The sequence below is a fragment of the Numenius arquata genome, chromosome 3, assembly GCF_964106895.1.
Source record: "Numenius arquata chromosome 3, bNumArq3.hap1.1, whole genome shotgun sequence".
Lineage (NCBI taxonomy): Eukaryota > Metazoa > Chordata > Aves > Charadriiformes > Scolopacidae > Numenius > Numenius arquata.
In genome coordinates this window covers 2,317,814-2,338,379 of record NC_133578.1, presented here as the reverse complement: position 1 = coordinate 2,338,379, position 20,566 = coordinate 2,317,814, and the positions used below count along the sequence as shown (strand labels likewise).

Below are 20,566 nucleotides of genomic sequence, written 5' to 3'. Positions count from 1 at the left end.
CTCTGGAGACATTCAAACCCCACCTGGACGCGTTCCTGTGGAACCTGCTCTGGGTGGACCTGCTTTGGCCTGGGTTGGACCAGATGATCTCCAGAGGTCCCTTCCAACTTGGATTCTGTGATTCTGTAGCACTTTTCAGCTTTCGCTTAAACAGAAAGCATGCAAGAAAAGAGAGACTGGAAAAGCAGATTAATACATTCAGGTAGGCCTAACAATTCTCATTGGTTCCTTTCATTTTGGGTGCATTTTCGTACATAAAGCATCTTCTTTTCAAAGGCGTTATTCACAAAATAGGTAATTTTAAACCCCGACTTGTTATTTTGAAAGGAAACTTCGCTAACAGCAAATGTCAAACTGGGATTTTGTATAAACTGAAATGTCATCTGGAAAATATATGACGCAATTCTGCGCTATCTGACACAGCGGAGCCTTTTGTTGGAAGACCGTGTTTGGTTTTGGCCTGACACTTCAAGAAGGATGGAGGCCACCTGGAAGGAGTACAGGGAAGAGGAACAAGAATGACCAAAAGTCTAGAAAATATGACCTACAGGAAAGATGGGAAGAACAGCCTGTTTATTTTTCAGGAGAGACCTGAAGCAAGATAGAGTAACAGTTGTAATACAACTTTCCGGCTATGAAGAGGCGGTAAAGAATCCGTGACTTTATGTTTGCTGAAGCAAAAAGAAGAAATAGGCTAAAATTCAGCAGGAAAGATTTTAGTTAATACAAGATATTTTGGTTAAAGATGGTATTTAAAAAATTAGGAAGAGTTAAGCACCAGGAGGCTGTGGAATTGCCACCACTGTGGGTCCGTAAGAATGGGCTACACAAGTATCTGCCAGGAATAATTCAGGTGTTATTATTTCTGCAATGTGGCAGATGGTTGGGATCTGATGGTTTGTAAGGTCTCCGTGGAGGTTCTGGAGTGTGGGACAATCCTTCAGCTTGTATCTTGACAGCTTCAGTTCATGAAAAAAAAAAAAAAAGAAGTTTAAAATAAGATAAAATTTATTTAAATTGAGATAAAAATAAGGTAGCACTGGGAGTGGCCTTCTTTCAAAGAACGTCACATCCACACTCATGCTCAAACATCATCTCAAAATAAGTTAGGTGTTCTGCTTGTTTGGCTGTTCTGAAACTTCTCTGGCCTTGTGGTTTGAAACGGACTTCTGCTTTTTAGCCTATATTTAACTCTACATGGGATGGGATGGGATGGGATGGGATGGGATGGGATGGGGTGGGTGAGATGATATTGTCATTGGACTAACTTTTTCCTTTCTTTAGGTTAAATAGCTCGTCCATTCTCTGGTTTCCCATGCAGTAAATTCAGTCAGTGTAGTCATATTCCCCCTTTCACATCAGCTATTTTATTTTTTTCTCATAAGAAACAACTTAGCTTTGTTTCACTATCTTTTTCTCTGCACCCCTTTTTCCTACACTTTCCACCAAGTAATTTTTTCTGAATGAGATTACAGTTTCTTGCGAAAAAACCCTCCCAATGAAAGGCTCTTCACTGTGTGCCTTTCCATTTAAATGCATCATTCTTGGTGTCATTCTCACAGCTATAAACAAGATAACTGTAATATATTCTGTATCACCGATAATAATATATGAATCTTAGAATCCAAAAGCTAGAAATATTTTCACCATTTCCATTCATTTAAAAATAGAAAAGTGAAAAGTTTAAGTACTTAATATCTAAATGAATGCAAAAGAGATTCGTGACCCACATACATTACTGTTATTTTTTTTTAATTCCTTTATCCTCAGCAGTTCATCCATTGAGCTACTGGATTGGTTTTTTCTCTCAATCATTGCAATTAGTTTTATATCGCTGTGGGCTTCACCACAATTTGAGAACTACCAAGTCAGGTGTTCACTTTGAGCACTAGTCAAAACCACGGAATAACTTTTCAAACAATTTTTCTTAACATATGTATGTATGGAAAGAGTTAAGGAAAGCCATTCCGCTCTCCCTCCATGATTTATATAAGATTTGTCTGGGATATATTTAAATGTGGAAAACTTGGAAGAAAACGTAAGAAAATACTGTCAGATGAATGTCTCGAAGTGCCTGTGAACAGCTGTGGAATATCTTAGTGCTCAGTGACATGGTTTAGTGATGGGTTTTATCAGAGTTAGGTTGATGGTTGGACTAGATGATCTTAAAGGTCCCTTCCAACCTGGACAATTCTATGATTCTATCTTCTGGATGGGGAGAGGTTCTGCTGGGATTTGCAGATGAAAACTTCCTTTTCCGGCTCACTTGTGTGTGGGACTGAGGGTGTTACTTTAGTGACATGGCAAGTTGCACAGATTTATGTCTACACTGAACCTGGAGCTTATGTCTAATGTTAATGCAACCCAGTGTTTCCTCAGGTATCAAAATATTCACCATACCCCATTACTTTTCACTATAAAACATGTACTGAACCCTGTAGAGCTTTTGTTACCATCCCACAAAGATGAAGTTCATTAATTTGAGGGATTATTCAGAGGATATTATAATAGACATCTGAATCCTGACTTCAAGACTGGATGACCTCTCATGATCCCTTACAGCCTCAGTTATTCTGTGATTCTGGGATTCATAATATTTCCATGAGTTTATTAACAGATAGTCTTGTTCCTCCAGGGAGGTATATATTCGTTCAAACATTAGACCTTGTATAAATCAGGAGATGCTGTCAGATAGTGGCATTAATAGAACTGTTTGCTACTTTATGTCCTTTATTTATTAAGTTGCTTTACCTAGCTGAGGCTTTTTACCATTAGCAGTTAACTTCAGTAAAAATGCATTTTTTCATTCATTATTGCATGAGTGTCTTTCTCAAGAATTTCACTATGGTGGTATATTACAAATCAGCTCCAAGTTGGTGTCCACTCCTTGCTTTTGTGAGTCAGTCACTACAGAGACACATTTTTGTGATCTTGTGGGATTGGCACCCTCCTACCACAGAAGAGGACAATCCCCTGCGGCATAGACATCTGGCTCTGATAGAAAATGGTTATCAACTCACGTTGCAATATCATCCAGAGGAATTTGCGTGGAATAGCAGAGAGAAAAGGTGGCCTGTGCAGACAAAGACATCCACACTGTACTTCTTTAAGAAACAGAAATCTTTGCATTAGTCTAAGAGGATTCTCTTCATCTGAACCAGTAATTTGTCTTTTTAGATTACCAGTGAATGAGATTGCTGTTGGATTTTCACTTTCCTTTGGTTTCCATTCCTTCCCTCACACCTCTTTATTGTTTCTAGGTTCCCAGAAAATACCATGAATATGTCAGAACACCAAACCAACAAAGGCTAAGTGCCAGTCTCCTGCAGCTAATGAGAAATGAATGCTCCAGACCAACACCTTCAGCTCTGTCTCCTCCATTCACCACCACCCTGAAATTTTATATTGGCATCTTCACAACTCCTACCCCAGGTAACCTCAGATACACATCTTTAGAAAGCAACAGACTTCTACCAATAGGCATTCACAGAATAATGTTGAATTAGGTTGCATTCAAAAAGCTTGGACTCATCTATTGGGCATTAAAGCAGAAAACAAGTACAAATAAAGCACCAATCCTTGTGCCTAGAAAGAAGAAACAGAGTAGGGCTCCTACCTCTATGCAATGAGACAAATCATTGGGACAGGAGGAAATGGCCTCAAGTTGCACCAGGGGAGCTTTAGATTAGATATTAGGAAAAATTTTTTACACGGAAAAGGTTATCAAGCCTTGGCAGAGGCTGCCCAGGGCAGTGGTGGAGTCACCATCCACGGAGGGATTTAAAAGCCAGGCGGATGTGGTGCTGAGGGACATGGGTTAGTGGTGGTTTGGACAGTGTTGGGTTGATGGATGGACTTGATGATCTGAAAGGTCCCTTCAAACCTGGACAATTCTATGATTCTAAGTCTCTGAAGTGCTTTCTTGTTTTGGTGACAGAGGAGCTGTAACATGTGGTGGGACGATCAGTGTGGTGGGACCATCGTTGTGGTAGAGACTGGTGAACAAACTGGTGGGCAGTATCCCTGGTCCCAGCACCCCGCTCTGTGGTAGCTCACTACCACAGGCAAGAGGACAATAAGCCACTGAGCCCTCAATGTCCCAGGCTGGTCAGAAGACACGTATAGATTGTACGCCTACTGCTGCACACCCACTGAATGGGTAAGGAATGTCCTATAGGTGAGCTTCATTGGAAGAAGGGGTTTTCTCTCATCAGTGAGGGCTGAAGAGTGACAGATCAAGACATGGGAACTTTGGTGGAAGGTGCTTTGCTGCTCTGCTGCAGGGGAAAGGCTTGGTCTCAACTCCGTTTCCCCACAGCTCTCCCCTTCAGCATCTGCCCGAGTTGTGGGTGGGAGGAATGTGTGTGTGTGTCCATGTGTAGAGCATAGTGAGGCATTCATCACTTTATCTTAAGACTGGGGTGGTGAAGAATATCTTCCTCATTGGTACAACAGTCATCTGTGTAAAATTTGAGTAGGCACAGAGTCCTCCACCCTTTCCTTTTCATTTATTTCGCTTTGATTGTCTTGGTGGTCATGAGCACAGCTTTTTCTATAGCTCCTGACTCAGAAGTTACGAATGTTATCAGAACTGGAGAGCCAAGTCTTCCGACAGCTGCCCAGGAGTGGGGAGCACCAGGCCATTTTCCATACTCTCATCTTTCCCCCTTTCTGCTCACCCACTCATCCACCAGGAGCTGCTGCAGTATTCGCTTTCAGCCAGAAGGGAAGACGGGCAGACAGCTGTCACGCTATGAATCAGATTTTAAACTGTGGTTTGGAGGGGAAGATTTTAGCTTTATTTCCCACTTGCAGAACAAAGAGCATCTGTTTTTGACACTTGCAGTTTTATGCTGATCTGGGAGTTTGACTTGCAATTACAGATTCCGTGTCAGGAAACTGAACTCAAATAGCCCATTGCAAAATATTCTTCGTACTTTTTTTCATTGATCAGGTCACTGTGAAATTAAATCCAAATTATATATGAAAGAACAGAATGTTTAAATGATAATGAGAGGTAGTATGCGCGATGCTCTTCGGTCCTGTAAATGGTGTGACTAGAAACACTATAAGCAGATAGACTGGTTATTAGTTTTATTGTTTTATGGAATTTGAAGACAGCGAGCGCTGAAGAATGAAGAGGCTTTGGCTTGAAAAGCGTTCATGTGTGCTGCAGTAGTGAGGGGTAGAATGGTTTCTTGGACACACTGGGAATCGAGGGAGCCAAAAGTGAGTCACATGGACGACTGCAGACATCACATTTAATTGTGTAATAATACTACAGCGAGCACAATTGGAGCAGCCTCGCTGACCTCACGGCTGAAAGCACTATTTAAGATCTGGCTACCAGATGTTCCAATAGGATCTAGCCAGCAGCTAGCAGAGGTTACCCTGAGTGTTTTAACAGGGAATATTTACAGCCTAATAGTTCGGAAGGGATGATCGCACTCATTTTCTTTTCTGCCCTGCTGTGGGACAAGGCTCAAGCGTGGGGATTCAAGGACGGAGTGCTGCATAACTCTATTTGGTTAGGTAAGAAATAATTAAATTAGGAATGTTTTGCTGCAAAAGTCACTGTGTTTGCCTGACAGAACAAAGATGAGCACCTAGCAGTACAAAATTGATCCATGCATTAATACTAGCAAAATCCTTGTGTTATTTTATCATTTTATCTGAGTAGTGACTGCAAGTTTTGTCCTTATGAGCTTACTGGTTTCTGCTGTTTCTCTGAAGTGCAGGGCAAAGTAGGTATGGAATATTTCATCTGAATGTATTTTCCTACGGCATGAGGTAAAGTGAAAACAGCATTAAATAGTAGTTGCTTCTAATGAACGAAAATGAGTATGAAAAGAAACATTTGCCAAAGGAATGAATTACTTTCTGCATGAGCATACTTCAGATGCCTGGGGTCCTACATATGAAACTAAATGATCTGGAAATAATAGCGATAATATTTCCTAGGTTTCTAGGAAAGTACAGAAATGTATATGTTTTGGACGTTGGTTTATTCACTTCATTAAACAGTGGAGAGAATATTCCAAAAGGGCTATAGAAAATGCTGTGTGAATAGTTTCTTATTCTTCAAGTGGGTTTAAATAGCTTTTAGAGTTCTTTTATAGGTCCTTATACTTGTCCAATGCAATAGAAAAACCATATTCAGAATATAGTCACATAAATGATGCCAAAACAAAAACATGCACTGAGTGCTTTTTTTTATAGACAAATATTTACAAACTCCTTTATCCTCGCTAGAACGTTGTGTATTTCTTTAAGGATTTTAAGGACCTCCTGTAGCCGGTGCACGTTTCTGTTCTGCTTCGATGTTTCACGAGGAATTGGGGCCATGCTCTATTAGCTGCTGCAGCAACCACGTGGCTCCGGTCCCTTCCCAGAGGACCATGTAAACTAACAGGAACATAAATGAGAGGGAGAAGTGATCTGTATTGTTTTCCATTTGACTGCACATTTTTAATGACTTCTCTTTCCTTCTGAACTTGGAATGTGCCTGCTGCGTCCCGTAGTGGGTGAAGGTGCTCAGGTGGGGGAAAGCTCCGAGGGAGGACAGCTTGGCAGCTTCATGCACCGCCACCTCAAGGGGCTACTATTCCAAAAAAATTATGGCAGAGAAGAGGTTTGTGTGAGAAACAAGCGAAGCTTGTGTTTTTGGCTGGAATCAGACGAAAGAGACACAGGCATTGGTGAAGCCCCATCTCAAGTGTTGTGTCCAGTTTTTGGGCCCTTCACTACAAAAAAGACATTGAGGGGCTGGAGCGTGTCCAGAGAAGGGCAACGGAGCTGGTGAGGGGTCTGGAGCACAAGTCTTGTGAGGAGCAGCTGAGGGAGCTGGGGTGTTCAGCCTGGAGAAAAGGAGGCTGAGGGGAGACCTTCTCGCTCTCTACAACTCCCTGAAAGGAGGGTGTAGCCGGGGGGGGGTTGGTCTCTTCTCCCAAGGAACAGGAGATGGGACAAGAGGAAATGGCCTCAGGGTGCCCCAGGTGAGGTTTAGGATGGATATTGGGAAAAATTTCTTCACCCAAAGGGTTATCAAGCCTTGGCAGAGGCTGCCCAGGGCAGTGGTGGAGTCCCCATCCCTGGAGGTATTTAAAAGCCGGGCAGACGTGGTGCTGAGGGACATGGATTAGTGGTGGGTTTGTCAGCGTTGGGTTGATGGTTGGACTCGAGTATCTGAAAGGTCCCTTCCAACCCAGACAATTCTTTGATTCTATGATTCTAAGTGAAGAGTACATGGCTGTGCACAGGTCCTGTCTGTGGTTTAACCAGTCTCACACTCCCTGGAACAGTGCTCTCTTCTAGAAAGTAGAAGTTCCACTCCAAGTGGAGCATTTGGGAGGTCCGGACCATGGACTGTCCCTGGATGAGCCCACCCTGATGCCAGGGAAGAGAGCTCAGGCACACACCATGGCCAGAGAATGGGTCCTGGGTGTTTTATTTACCAATATTGTCATATCCAGATTAAATAAAAATAAACCCTGGGGTAAAAGCTGATGACTTGCTCTAAATAAACAAACAAAATCTGGAAGCACAGAGTGCGATTTTGAAATAACCGCTCTGCTTTCTTACCTCCAGGGCTCTGCTGAAGCTCCTTTAGAAAGGACCATCTAGTCTAACTACAGCAATTAGATTATTGGAATAGCTCAAAATGCCAATGGGATTCAACGACATTATCTATAAAGGAAGAAAAATTTGGCAAAATCACAGCCATGCAATTTATCCATCTTTTTATTTAAAAAAAAATAAAATAGAAGTGTCAATTGAACAGTAAAACAAGTAACCCCAATCTCATAGTCTCTCTGCACGAGCATTAAAGCAAGACCCTCTCCCCTGAATAAAGCCTGGGAACGCCCAGTGACATCTGAGCTTTGCTCATCTCCTCTTCTTCTGATCAAGCACTCTCAAGGCCAAACTGAAAACGAAGGGCAGTTTTCCATTTTACCTTTCTTCCTCAGCGAATCGTTAGGACAAATATAAAACCTTCAATTAATGTCAGTCTAGAAATACTCGTGTCTTTTACTTCTTTTCTTGTTACAAAGCATGGTTTGTTTCCTCAGTGAGCGTCCAGTCCTGCTGCAGCTGACGATCCCTTTCCTGTCCGTGCCCTTCCCGTGTGAATGGAACTTTATTTCTTGCTCATTTCTCACACGAGGGTGAGATTACAACCAAAGGTTTATTGTAAACTGATGGGAGGATGGGAGAAGTCTTGCCCAAAGATGCTCGTGTGTTCTCAGTGCCACAAAGTAGGTTTCCCAGGAGAGCGGCCGCGCTTTTTGTGTTCAGAATGGCATCCCCGTTCGCACACCGTGTGTCAGTGGGGTTTAGGGGCTGTGCCCACCCCATTTTTCATTCAGAGGCCCGTGCCAGCGACTCTACGTGGCCATCCTCTGCTTAAAAGTTAAATATCTCCTTTTATTTAGCATTTGGTATTTGTGTCATGCATATTCAGGGAACTGCATCAGGCCAAATCTCATTCTTACTGTGTTTGTGGAAGAGATGGGCTGCATTTTACCATCTCCCACCGCTGTGGGTGAGTAGAGGGTCACTACTGTCCTTGCAGGATCCTGCTGACTCTGGACTTCATGGAGAGATTTTAAGAAATGTGAGTTGGAGGCAACATGTCCTGTCAGCCAGGTAACCCACGACCTTCTGAGTCAGAACCAAAGAAGAAAAGTGGGTGGAGAAATCCCTGAGAGAACTGTCCCAATATGCAGGTTTTCAGGCAAAGAAAGGTAGAACTTTGCTGAAAGTTCTCCCTGTTGTCCGGGAGGAGGCGATTTCAGGCAGGTCGGATGATGAGATCAGCCTTCAAGCAGAGTCCCTCATTGGAGAAGGTGCTGAGCTGAGGCTGGGACACGTTGTACTCTGTAATGCTGGCCCCGTGGTATATGGACATTCTGCATTGAGTGGTAGGCAAGCGCTTGTAAAAACAGAATTTCATGCAAGTTTATCTACATAGCCATAATATCGCCTCCATAATGACTAAGAGTAATTTGTGTGTGTGTGTGTGTTCATGTATGACTGTGAATATGTGTATATCTGTATATACATATAAATATGTAAATGCGTATTAATAGTAAATAAGTGCAGCGCTTTGCCCTAGGTCTGTTTTTGCTGATGGAGTTCATCTTCCTGCGCAGCCCCTAATGTAATTCAGAGCGAGGGGGAAAAAATGCCTGTGAAAGGTCTGATCGGTTAATTAGGATATACCCTTAGGGAATACTATATTCCCCAACACCGAGCCAGCATCAAACCTCAAAGCTTGGTGAAGTACACTTCAGTAAGTGGAGGAAGATACCTTTTGAGGGATAAGGTGAAATAGTCAGAAGAACAACTGAAAATGGTAAGTTTTTACTGTCAGCTCCAAGAGTGATGAGTCTGAGCCGTGGCAAATCCCTGGCGGTACATCCAGCAGCTGTTCCAGGGTGGGTCTTGCAAAGGTGGCTGCCAGAGCGACAGGGGCTTTTACCAACAGACATCACCGACACTAAGCTTTAAGACTGCTCTTGCTTTGGCTGTCACTTGTCACCTTTGCAAAGGCGAGAAACTTCAGAATTCAGCTGCCCCTCACTCTTTGGCTCGCTGGAGGTGGGGCAGCTCAGCTAATCCCAACAACTCCAGTCTCTGTTTTTTAATTCCCTTTTCGGTTCACTTCCCTGTGGGCTGCAGCAATCGATAATGCGAGTTCCAGGTTGTCCCCCGAGTGTGCAGTGACACTAAATGGTGAGCTGTTTTCTGTAGCACCCAGATTTTTAATTCATCCATACTGAATCCAATCCAATCATCCTGTAAAGAAGCAGCGAGTGGATTTATCAGGTTAGACATCACAGACTATTGAGGGAATGAAAAATAATACTTCCTACACATTTTTAATTAAAACAGATTTTTTTTTTTTTTTACTATAGCATACCATTATTCCACGGCTGTTGGTTGCTGTGATTCTTCTTTGCAACAGAACTGGCTTCTTGGGAGAGATTTTTCCAGGGAATGTATCTCATCCCATGCCCGTGCCGGTGACATTCCCAGCGATGTTACAGAAAGCAGCTCTCGGTCTGCTGAGACCTGTTGTCAGCAATATCAATTACTTCCCCGGGCGCCGGGCCAGCGGCTGCGGGTCCAAAAACCACATTGGCAAACGTCATTCTCTATCTAGTCAGGGTTCTCACCATCGCTGACCACAATTCAGCGGTGACCATGGTTTTTTAAAAAAATATCCTAACCCAGCCAGAACTACTGGCTCTAAGTATGTCCCTAGAAAAGACATTCTTTTTTTCCCACGGTGCAAATAACTACTGTGAAAAATGCCTCCCGTTTTGCGTCTTTTTTTTTTTTTCAGTCATTTTGCCTAGTGATGGCTACAGGCAGCCATTTCTCTCAGATTATACAAAATAAGAGAAACGTCTAAACAAAAATGCCATTCGGTTTAGATATGCAGATTGGTTCTGAGACAGATTTCCATACATACGGCATCAGACAAGTGAAACACGAAAAGATTATAAAACTTGTGGTAGTACTGACAGTTTCTAGGTTTCCCTGGAAAGCTGCTTTATATTGTACTTGCAACAGCAAGGAAAAAAATAATGAAGAAAGTGTATTAATTTTCTGTGCAGCAAAAATGTCAGCCAGGAATTGTTCTGGTCCTGCCCTTTGCGACACAAGCTCAGATATTTTTATTTCACATTTTTATTCCCTTCAGTTTCTGCCTCTCCTCTATCCAAGTAGCTCTGATTTAACCTCTCCGGAGATTCAAAATAAAGCTCTGATTCATCCTACAAAGACACTTAAAGTTACATCCCAAAGAATGCTGTGATTGCAATCCAGAAGGAGCTTCCCCTGAGTCAGGATACGCGGAACCGGTGATGCTGACACCAGCTGATGGTTCCCATAACTACTGCCTTCTGAGTCGTCCTGGGGGACTCCTTCCCCGCGTTTGTTGATTCTTCTGTTGTTCAGAAACTCACCAAGCTCTGACTAGCTCCGTTGTTCAAAACTTCTCCCAAACAAAAACATACCTTTGGGTTGCAAAACCATGTTTTTGGGTTGGGAGGGACGTATTTTCTTGACAATTTCCAAGTGGCCCAACCACTAACTGAACATTTTGTTTTTCATCTCACCTGGAGGAGTAGCCCAAAGTGCAGGTCTTGGGGAAAGGGCTGAGAGCACCCCAGGAATGGGCCAGGCTGGGGTACAATACTGAAATGCTTTATCGCTTTGGTCCCACAGAACGAGCGGCCGGAGTCTATCACAGGGAGTCGCGCTCCGGGAAGTACCAGCTCACCTACGCGGAAGCGAAAGCCGTCTGTGAATATGAAGGAGGACACCTGGCCACATACCAGCAGCTGGAGGCGGCACGAAAAATAGGTTGGGAAAAAAAAATCATGGCTCTTTGCTTTACACCTCACTCGCTCATGATGTTACCGGGCTGGTATTTTCATGAATGGCCTGAACTCCGGGACTGGGAGACTTGTAAACTCCCTGGATTTTTGTCCAAGTTGCGTGCAATTTTCCCCCTTGGTAACAGAGGGTGAGCGTGCTACCTACGGAGCTGTCGGGGATAATATCTGCACTCACTGCTGGGCATCCCTCTGAGCTCTGGGTGCAGCCCGGAACCAGTAACACGCAGTGCGGAGCCGTCTGGCTGAGCTGGGAAGCAATGGTACCCCCCCAGGTACAGCACCTAGGGGCTGCAGGGGAAGGCATTTGTCCCCGGGGAGCTCCTGTAGTAAATGTGCATGGCTATTTTTCATATCGTCAGTCAAGATGTTGTCATAATGTTAATTCCAGCCATATTTGCTCTGAGAGAGAGCGAGCAGTGGGCTGGGAGCGAAAAGCGGAGCTGAGTGAGGGCTCTACTGTATTTCTGTCTGATTCCTAATAAGAAATCACTAATTCACTTGGAGCATTGGGAAAACAATGGAAAATATCCTCCGCAAGTGGCAGGCTGCGCCGTTGAGTCAGAAGCTGGCTCTCAGCACCAGCACACATGTAAAAAGGGTACTTTTGTCTCTTCTGAGGAGCTCATAGTCCAAGGGCGCCGCAGATATGTTCCAGTTCGTCTCAGTGAAAACACTGAATTGGTCTCTATCAGACAGCGAATAACATTGCATTCCTTGGCCATTGTTGTTAAGTTCTCAGCCACAAAACGCATTAACAGGATCTTTTTGTTTAGTGAGAAATACTTGAGGTATTTCAGGTATTTAAATTGAAAGTATTTTTAGTAAAAACTTTCTTTTCTTAGCTGTCTTTTGTATGCAGTATTTTATTCACTCTCAGAGCATAATGCTGCAAACTCTTGGGATACGAATGAGTAAACTCCTATGACTTCAAAAGGGAAATAAAGAACACACTTATATAACTCATCCAATATATGATTTGATTACAGATGCTGGTACGGCACTTAAAACTCACTACCCGGGAAACTATATAGTCCCTCTGCATCTGATTTTTGTTCTCAGATGAAGCACCAATAATCATATTGTGGAGAACACAATGCAATTTTATATTCTGTGCTTAAAAGTATCCCCTCAAAGTACTGTTCTTTCCTGTAGTTCATTTTCTGTTGGGCCAATTACACCCGAATCATTGATCAGCTTGAGTGAGACTTCACTTACTTGAATAAAAACCAGAATTTCTTGCCTAGGACTGATTTACCACATCCATGTCGTGTTTTCCCCCTGTTGCAGGTTTCCATGTGTGTGCTGCCGGCTGGATGGCAAAGGGCAGAGTCGGTTATCCCATAGTAAAAGCCGGAGCCAACTGTGGCTTTGGGAAAACGGGTATCGTCGATTATGGGATTCGCCTCAACAGAAGTGAGAGATGGGACGCCTACTGCTACAACCCTCACGGTGCGTTTAAAAACAACCCGTTGCTCTTCAGGTCGAAGATATTTTGCCTGTAAACAGGCTAAATGTAGCGCTAACCCTTATTCCTTATGTCTGAGGTAGAATAACTTTTGAAAATGCATGTCATATGGGACTGAAACACCTGCCAGATCCGGCTCCCAGCACTTTTGTGTGTGTGTGTGTGTGAGACTAGATGGAGAAAAGCGGATCTCCAGAGCAGATCTGGAGACACAGTTCATAGAATCATAGAATTGTCCAGGTTGGAAGGGACCTTTCAGATCATCGAGTCCAACCATCAACCCAACGCTGACAAAAACCATCACTAACCCATGTCCCTCAGCACCATGTCTGCCCGGTTTTTAAATCCCTCCATGGATGGTGACTCCACCACTGCCCTGGGCAGCCTCTGCCAAGGCTTGACAACCCTTTGGGTGAAGAAATTTTTCCCAATATCCATCCTAAACCTCCCCTGGGGCACCCTGAGGCCATTTCCTCTTGTCCCATCGCCTGTTCCTTGGGAGAAGAGACTGACCCCCCCTGGCTACCCCCTCCTTTCAGGTAGTTGGAGAGAGCGAGAAGGTCTCCCCTCAGCCTCCTTTTCTCCAGGCTGAACACCCCCAGCTCCCTCAGCTGCTCCTCACAAGACTTGTGCTCCAGACCCTTCACCAGCTCCGTTGCCCTTCTCTGGACATGCTCCAGCACCTCGATGTCTTTCTTGTTGTGAGGGGCCTGGACACAGCACTCGAGGTGGGGCCTCACCAGATATGGGACATCTCTCCATTCCCCTCCATTCACTACCCTGCAGATGACTGAAATATTGACCTGGCTGCTGTTTCACTTTACCTTGATATCACTTCTTACAGCAGGGAAAACTGAGAAAGTAGGCATCAAGAAAAGCACAGCTCAGCTTTGTGCTCTGCTTGGTTCTCCCTCTGCTCCGAGTGTCCTACCCTGCCAGGCAGAGCCAAAAATTGGAGTTGTCCATGACGTCTGTACAGCTGTGCACATTTTGTTTGTGCTCTGAGGGCCTGAGCTTGTTTATTTTAGCTGGGCAGTTGTTAATCAAATAGCTCTGTGGGGTGGGGGACGTTCACAGATGTTCAGAGCACAAAGAGAACTGCGAGGGAGAACTACTGCATTCCTTATTTCTGCCTGTGAGCTGTCAGCCCGGCTTCCTCCTTTGTCAGCCCTCTCCTCTGGGCTGAGAGGTAGTTACTTTCCAGATGCACTAGAGGACAAAAGGGAAACCAGAACTGCCAACGCTCAGCGGCTTGAGTCACCCCCGTGAATGGTACGGATTCATGCTTGATGGACAGCCTGCTAAAAAAACCCAACAACGTGGGAGATTTGTCTGCTTTGCAGGTGGGAGACAAGTAGCCGGGGGGAGAAAAGACAAATCTCCGCTTGAATTGAGCCTGTTCTCTTCTCTGGGATGCTGGGGGGATGTCAAGAGGAACTTGTGGAAATGTTTGAAATCAACATCCAACCTAGATCTGGAGCTGAAAAGTACAGGAAAACGTAACTAAGAGGGTTAATCACACCATCCAGCTTAAGGGTCCTCACTCATGTGCCCTGAATCCCCCTGAGGAAGTACCTCCCTCTCCCCCAGCTCTGAATGTGGGCAACCACGACAAATCCTAAAGTCAGGCCGTGTGAGGTCCCCAGATCGGTTTGTCCCACTGTCAGGGAGCTGGAAGAGTTCAAACGGCCACTGAATCAAACTGGGATGAACGTTTTTTGCCCCAAAGGAGACATTCCAAAGGGAGTGAAGAGCTGTGAGTACAATGCAACGTGTGTGATCGGTCGCCTTTATGCGTTTTCTTGTGGAAGACCCACTTTCAAGAGGTTTTTGAAGAAGAAAGGATGAAACAGAGTGCCAGGGTGACTTGCAAGCACAGCTGTAAAGCTTACAGTTTGACACAGCCAGAAACCCCAAATGCCTTTTACATAAAACACTTTGCTCTGGCCCAAAGTTCCCTGAAGTCTTTTCCTCTGAATTCAAGGAGTTTGGGATCACGCCTCTTGTTTCCAAAATACCAGCTCCCAAAAGCTAGCAATGACTTACGTTTCTTGTGAGTTCTGAGGGCTTAAATGTCTGAAAAGTGCTATCGGGCTGGGTGTTCCCTCGTGATTTTCCACGGACCTGCTGGGTCAAAGCGCACAGAGATTTAAACCACGGCCATATCCAGAACGAATACTTAAACTCTGATGTTTACTATTTTTCTCTTAGGAAAAGAATGTGGTGGAGTCTTCACAGATTCAAAACATGTTTTTAAGTCACCGGGCTACCCAAACGAGTATGAAAACGAGCAAATTTGCTACTGGCATATTAGAGTCAAGTACGGACAACGTATTCACCTACAGTTTCTAGAGTTTGACGTTGAAGACGACATCGCTTGTATGGCTGATTTCTTGGAAATCTATGATAGCTACGACGATATCAATGGCTTTGTGGGCAGGTAAAGCGATTTCGGCTTTAATATGCAAAAAATCAAATGATTTCAATTATTTTAACATTACTTCAGAAGAACACTGTGTTGCCTTATCCAATTACTGCCTCTGACATGCCCATAAGAATAGGACCTGGCAATTTACTGTCATTAACACCAGCCTGCAAAGTGTTTCAGAGAATTGTGCTTTGACCTTTTCTGCTTTGTTAAATTACATGAAAAAAAGCTGCAAGGCTTTTTAGTTCACTGCTTATCCTAATTCTCTATCATTTTACAAAAAGAACTCTTTGCAATCTCAAACAGTATTGGCTTTAATTGAAAGGAGGGAGGCGGGATGTTAAACTGTTAAGCAAAAATGTATTTAATTTAAGTGACTACTTGCTACAGAAGTAGAGTTTTCTAACAATATCAGAACAGAACTAGTGTTATCTTCTAGTGGTATCTTCTCTCTTACTACATTTAGTTTCCCTCTTTGCTTAATTCTCACTTTCTTTTCTTCGATGCCTTCCTTTTGCTTGTCCTTTGGCAGTCATATTTTGGTACGAAGAAGCTCAATTTTCCAGAGCAAAAAGTAAAGCAAAAAAAGTGATAAAAGCCACTTCCCGATTCCTGCCACTTTTCACATCCTCTCTACAAATCATGTGTAGCAGAGCAAGGCTAGAGGCTGTTTGTTTTGCCTTTACAGATAAATTTGACAATGTTCTTCCTTTCTCAGCCTTGGGCCATTGTTTTTTTTCCGCAGCGCCTCGTTAAATTGCTCTTTTTCTTGTTTTGCATCATTTGCTTCCTGCATATATCGAAAAACGTTTCCTGCAATTTTCCCTCCCCTAAACCTTACTGTAAGAGAATGACAAAAATTCCTTAGGCAGTTGCTTAACATATAGCAGAGAATCACATACACTGAATACCTATAACCAATTTAGCCCCGTGAGCCACCGCTCAGTGCAGGTTCCTGTATAATCTGTTTGCGGGGTCGTTTAGTCATGACCGTTTATATTTTTTCCCAGGTTTTGCGGAGATGAGTTGCCAGACGACATTATTAGCACAGGTAATATATTTGCACTCTTTATGGTTAAAAAAAACAAAACAGCCAAAATCACCTTTTGTCCCTACTTTCTAATAATATATACAATCATGGAATCATAGAATTGTCTACGTTGGAAGGGACGATGCCCAAAGACACAAACTCTGCTTCATGTCATAAACTGCTATTCAGAACTGCCAGCGTGCCCTTTCATCAATGCAATTACTTCTAAATCATAGAACCACAGAATCATAGAATGGTTTGGGTCGGAAGGGACCTTAAAGCCCATCCAGTGCCACCCCCTGCCCTGGGCAGGGACACCTCCCACCAGACCAGGTTGCTCCAAGCCTCCTCCAACCTGGCCTTGAACCCCTCCAGGGATGGGGCAGCCACAGCTTCTCGGGGCAACCTGGGCCAGGCTCTCACCACCCTCACAGCAAAGAAGTTCTTCCCCACATCTCAGCTCAATCTCCCCTCTTTCAGGGTCAAACCCTTCCCCCTCCTCCTGTGGCTCCCCTCCCTCATCAAGAGTCCCTCCCAGCTTTCCTGGAGCCCCTTGAGGGACTGGAAGGCTGCTATAAGGTCTCCCCGGAGAGGAAGCGAAATAATAAGTAAACATAAAAGAAAAAAAGGCTAGTTAGAGGATAACCAGGGTGCATCCTGGTGGCCTTCCAGAGGTAGTACATCTACGCAGGGTAAGGATTTTTCACACAGTAACCGAGCCCTACCTGTGCACGCCATCTTCATGCTCCTATTTTCCCCATTTCCAGAACAAGGATGGCAAGAAGAATTCCAAAGCCAGTTATAGACGTTATTCTGTGTTAAACAGTAGGTCGAGGTCTGGTGACATGTGAATCAAAGCCACTTTTACCTCTTTTTGCTCAAGTGTCGCAAAGTCACTGTAGCCCAGATGTGAGGCTAGCTGCCCGTGCGGGAAAGTAGTCGTGTTCCCTGGGACAGCCTGTGCAGAAACTCACGTTACCGCCCTCCAGCCGCAGCTGGAATCAGCAGAAAGAGAACAGAAAAGATGAATTGTGCCCTCCCTGATCTCCAAGTCTCCCCAGTAAACTGGTGGAGAGGAGCAGATGACACTGGTGGGGGAGTGATGCACCAAGCTCCCCCTCTGTGTCACCTGGAGATCCACGAGGACCCGTGCCAGATGGGTCTCACGCCTGGAGCGTGACACTTCCCAGGCAGAGTGAAGCAGAGCAGGATTTTAAAGAACATTTTGCAGAAAGCACTGGGTAAGGCAAAACTTTATCAACTTCTGGGCTCTGCAAAGAAAGAAAACTGATGAAAATCTGCCTGGGGCTAATGGAACCAAAATCCTCCCTGGGCAAGGCTCGGATACTTCCTTCTACTGACAGACCAGGTGGATTGCTCCAAAAATCTCAGAAGCAAGTAAGAAAAAGCTCTTTAAAAAATAACTCTGAAATACACCACCCAAAAACCTAACCTTGGTTTTATTTTTTCTTGTCCCAGGCAATGTTATGACTTTGAAGTTTTTGACGGATGCCTCAGTGACGGCTGGTGGTTTTCAAATTAGATATATGACCATGGACATGCCTTCGAAGTCAAGCGATGGAAAGAACATGACATCCCAAGGAAAAACAAACTTCTTATCTGGGAAATTTGGGATTATGTGAGCAGAGTAATGAGATACGCTCATTAAGAAACATGTTTTAGAACCCAATTCAGATACCTTCAGATAAGACATTTTCTCCATATCTTTCTGACTTTTTATTTTCTGCTTTTATATGTTTTGTTAATAAAGTATACTAAGAAATAAATTATAAAATATACTTACATGAATAATAGAAGACTATTTTTACATTACGAGTACTGTAAAAATCTGAAGAATTCATTGTTACCAAAGATTTTAAAAATATTTTTCTATATAAACTGCTCCTTCTCCTCATTTCTTGCACCATTTGAACAAAATTTTTGTGCGACCGTTGCAGTTATTTTTAAATTTGAGATGCTGTTCTATGCTTATTTTCCTTTAGAGTAAGCTTATTTTTAAGATACATAAATTAATCTTGTGGATGGCTCAGCAGCCACCCATGTAATTGTCTGAAGACAGAAGATTGGGAAGCAGCACGAAAAGCATAGAATCAATTCCACGATCTTCGTAATTTTATTGTGAGATGAATCAGAGACCGCTCAATGAATTTTGTCAGGGTTTCCTCAGCCGGAGAAGAGCTGTTCGAGTTCCTTTTACTTCTCTGGTTTCGCTAGTGACGAACCAAATGAAGGACTTGGTAACGATAATAAAACTGGTGAGATGAAGCATCAGAAGCAGTTGGTAACCAAGTACCAGCAAATCCGTAGGAAGATCCTGTGGAGATGCTGTATGTTGTTTACATAGGTTTTAAGAAGACTGTACTTTCGAGTTGATGAACAGGAATCATTCTCCGTATATTTTTAACTTCAGTTTAAATTCCTCAGTCTGAAGCAGCATTAAAGCTACCTCTGTTTTAATCGTGTCCTGTTTCCAATGAATTATCTTTATTTCTTGAGAACTTTTGAGGATTTGAAACATTTTTCTTGACTGAAAGCAGTAAATAAGTTCCGGTAAGATAAATATGATTCTGGGTGGAGAATGGCTGGAGAGCAGCCCTGAGGAGAAGGACTTGGGGGTGTTGGTAGATGAGAGGCTCAACACACCCCAGCAGTGTGCGCTGGCAGCCCCGAAACCCCCTGCACCCTGGGCTGCATCCCCAGCAGCGTGGCCACCAGGGAGAGGGGGGGGATTCTGCCCCTCTGCTCCGCTCTGGGGAGACCCCCCCCCCCCAGTGCTGCCTCCAGCTCTGGGGCCACCAACAGCAGAAGGACATGGACCTGTTGGAGCAGGACCAGAGGAGGCCATGGAGATGCTGGGAGGGCTGGAGCCCCTCTGCTGTGAGGACAGGCTGAGAGAGTTGGGGGGGTTCAGCCTGGAGAAGAGAAGGCTCCGGGGAGACCTTGGAGCCCCTTCCAGTCCCTCAAGGGGCTCCAGGAAAGCTGGGGAGGGACTCTTGATGAGGGAGGGGAGCCCTAGGAGGAGGGGGAAGGGTTTGACCCTGAAAGAGGGGAGATTGAGCTGAGATGTGGGGAAGAACTTCTTTGCTGTGAGGGTGGTGAGAGCCTGGCCCAGGTTGCCCCGAGAAGCTGTGGCTGCCCCATCCCTGGAGGGGTTCAAGGCCAGGTTGGAGGGGGCTTGGAGCAACCTGGTCTGGTGGGAGGTGTCCCTGCCCAGGGCAGGGGGTGGCACTGGATGGGCTTTAAGGTCCCTTCCAAACCGAACCATTCTATGACTCTATGATTTGTAGAGCGAAGCGGCTCCTGTCAGGGCCGGGAGCCGGCGAGCGCCTGAGGTGCGAGACAGACAGCCCCTCGCGCGCCCCTCAACCAATCAGCGGCGAGGGGCGGTGCGCCGGGGGGCGGTGCCCGCCAGGCGCGGGAAGCGATCCATCGCTCGGCGCTCCGCCGCGCGCGGGGAACGCGCGTGGCGCCCGTTCGATGTTCTCTGGCTCGGCCGCCGGCCCCGCCTCCCCGCGCTCCCCATTGGCTGGGCCGGCGCAGCCCGGGACCGCGCGCCGCCAGTCCCGCCCGCCGCCATCTTGCCCCGGGAGACGGCTGGGCTGCGGGCTGGCGGCACTGGGGTGTCCGGCCCCCGCCCGCCGCACCATGAGTGCTCCCGCCGCACGCCCCGGCCTGCAGCCCCTGCTGGAGACCCTGGAGGACCCGGCCGCCCCGCTGGGGGACCTCACCGACGCGCACCTCACTATCGCCAAGTGAGTGCGGGCCGCCGCCTCCTCAGGGCAGCGTGAGGGGAGCGGGGAGGCTCGCACCGCCTGAGGGGAGGGCGGCCGCCCTCGGCCTGTGTGGCCCTCCGCCAGCGCGGAGTGGGGTGATGGTCTGCAGGCCTTGGCTGGTGGGATCGGCCCGCGTTGCCCGGGCCGCGGTAGGGGAAAGGGAGCCCCGGGCAGGCGCTGGTGCCACGGCGGGGCAGATGGGGGGAAGCCTCTGCGCTGCCTGAAATACGGGCAGGGGAGGGGGGGGGGAGCTGCAGGGCTCGGGGCTGCGTGGCCGCTGGCTGGAGATAGCGGGAAATGTGCCGGCATGGAGGGGTGAAGGGGGAGGGCGTCTGCTCATCCGAGAGCCTCCTCTTACATTCCCTGGGGAAACTGCGGAGGTGGTGGGAAATAATAACTTTTTTCCTACTGAAAGAAGGCTTGCATGTCACCTATATGATT

The 20,566-nt window shown here is 45.6% G+C and overlaps 2 protein-coding genes across 3 annotated transcripts in view; both read left to right on the top strand.

Annotated features, from left to right (window-relative positions):
* The first annotated feature begins 3,272 nt into the window (after window positions 1–3,272).
* TNFAIP6 (TNF alpha induced protein 6) lies at window positions 3,273–18,122 on the top strand. 2 transcript variants are annotated; one of them, XM_074145674.1, is made up of 7 exons: window positions 3,273–3,423; window positions 5,413–5,532; window positions 11,236–11,373; window positions 12,696–12,857; window positions 15,085–15,313; window positions 16,312–16,352; window positions 17,811–18,122. In XM_074145674.1, the coding sequence occupies exons 1-7, from the start codon at window positions 3,333–3,335 to the stop codon at window positions 17,972–17,974; spliced, it is 945 nt and encodes a 314-aa protein (XP_074001775.1). In that variant the 5' UTR covers window positions 3,273–3,332; the 3' UTR covers window positions 17,975–18,122. The 2 variants fall into 2 exon arrangements, with proteins under 2 accessions (XP_074001775.1, XP_074001774.1); XM_074145673.1 differs by lacking the exon at window positions 3,273–3,423 and having other exon boundaries at window positions 5,439–5,532.
* Window positions 18,123–19,997: 1,875 nt separating this feature from the next.
* Window positions 19,998–20,566, top strand: part of RIF1 (replication timing regulatory factor 1) — a 30,566-nt gene continuing 29,997 nt past the window's right edge. Inside the window, exon 1 of the mRNA XM_074146098.1 lies at window positions 19,998–20,104. Coding sequence (XP_074002199.1) covers window positions 19,998–20,104 — 107 coding nt within the window. The remainder of the gene's footprint in view (window positions 20,105–20,566) is intronic.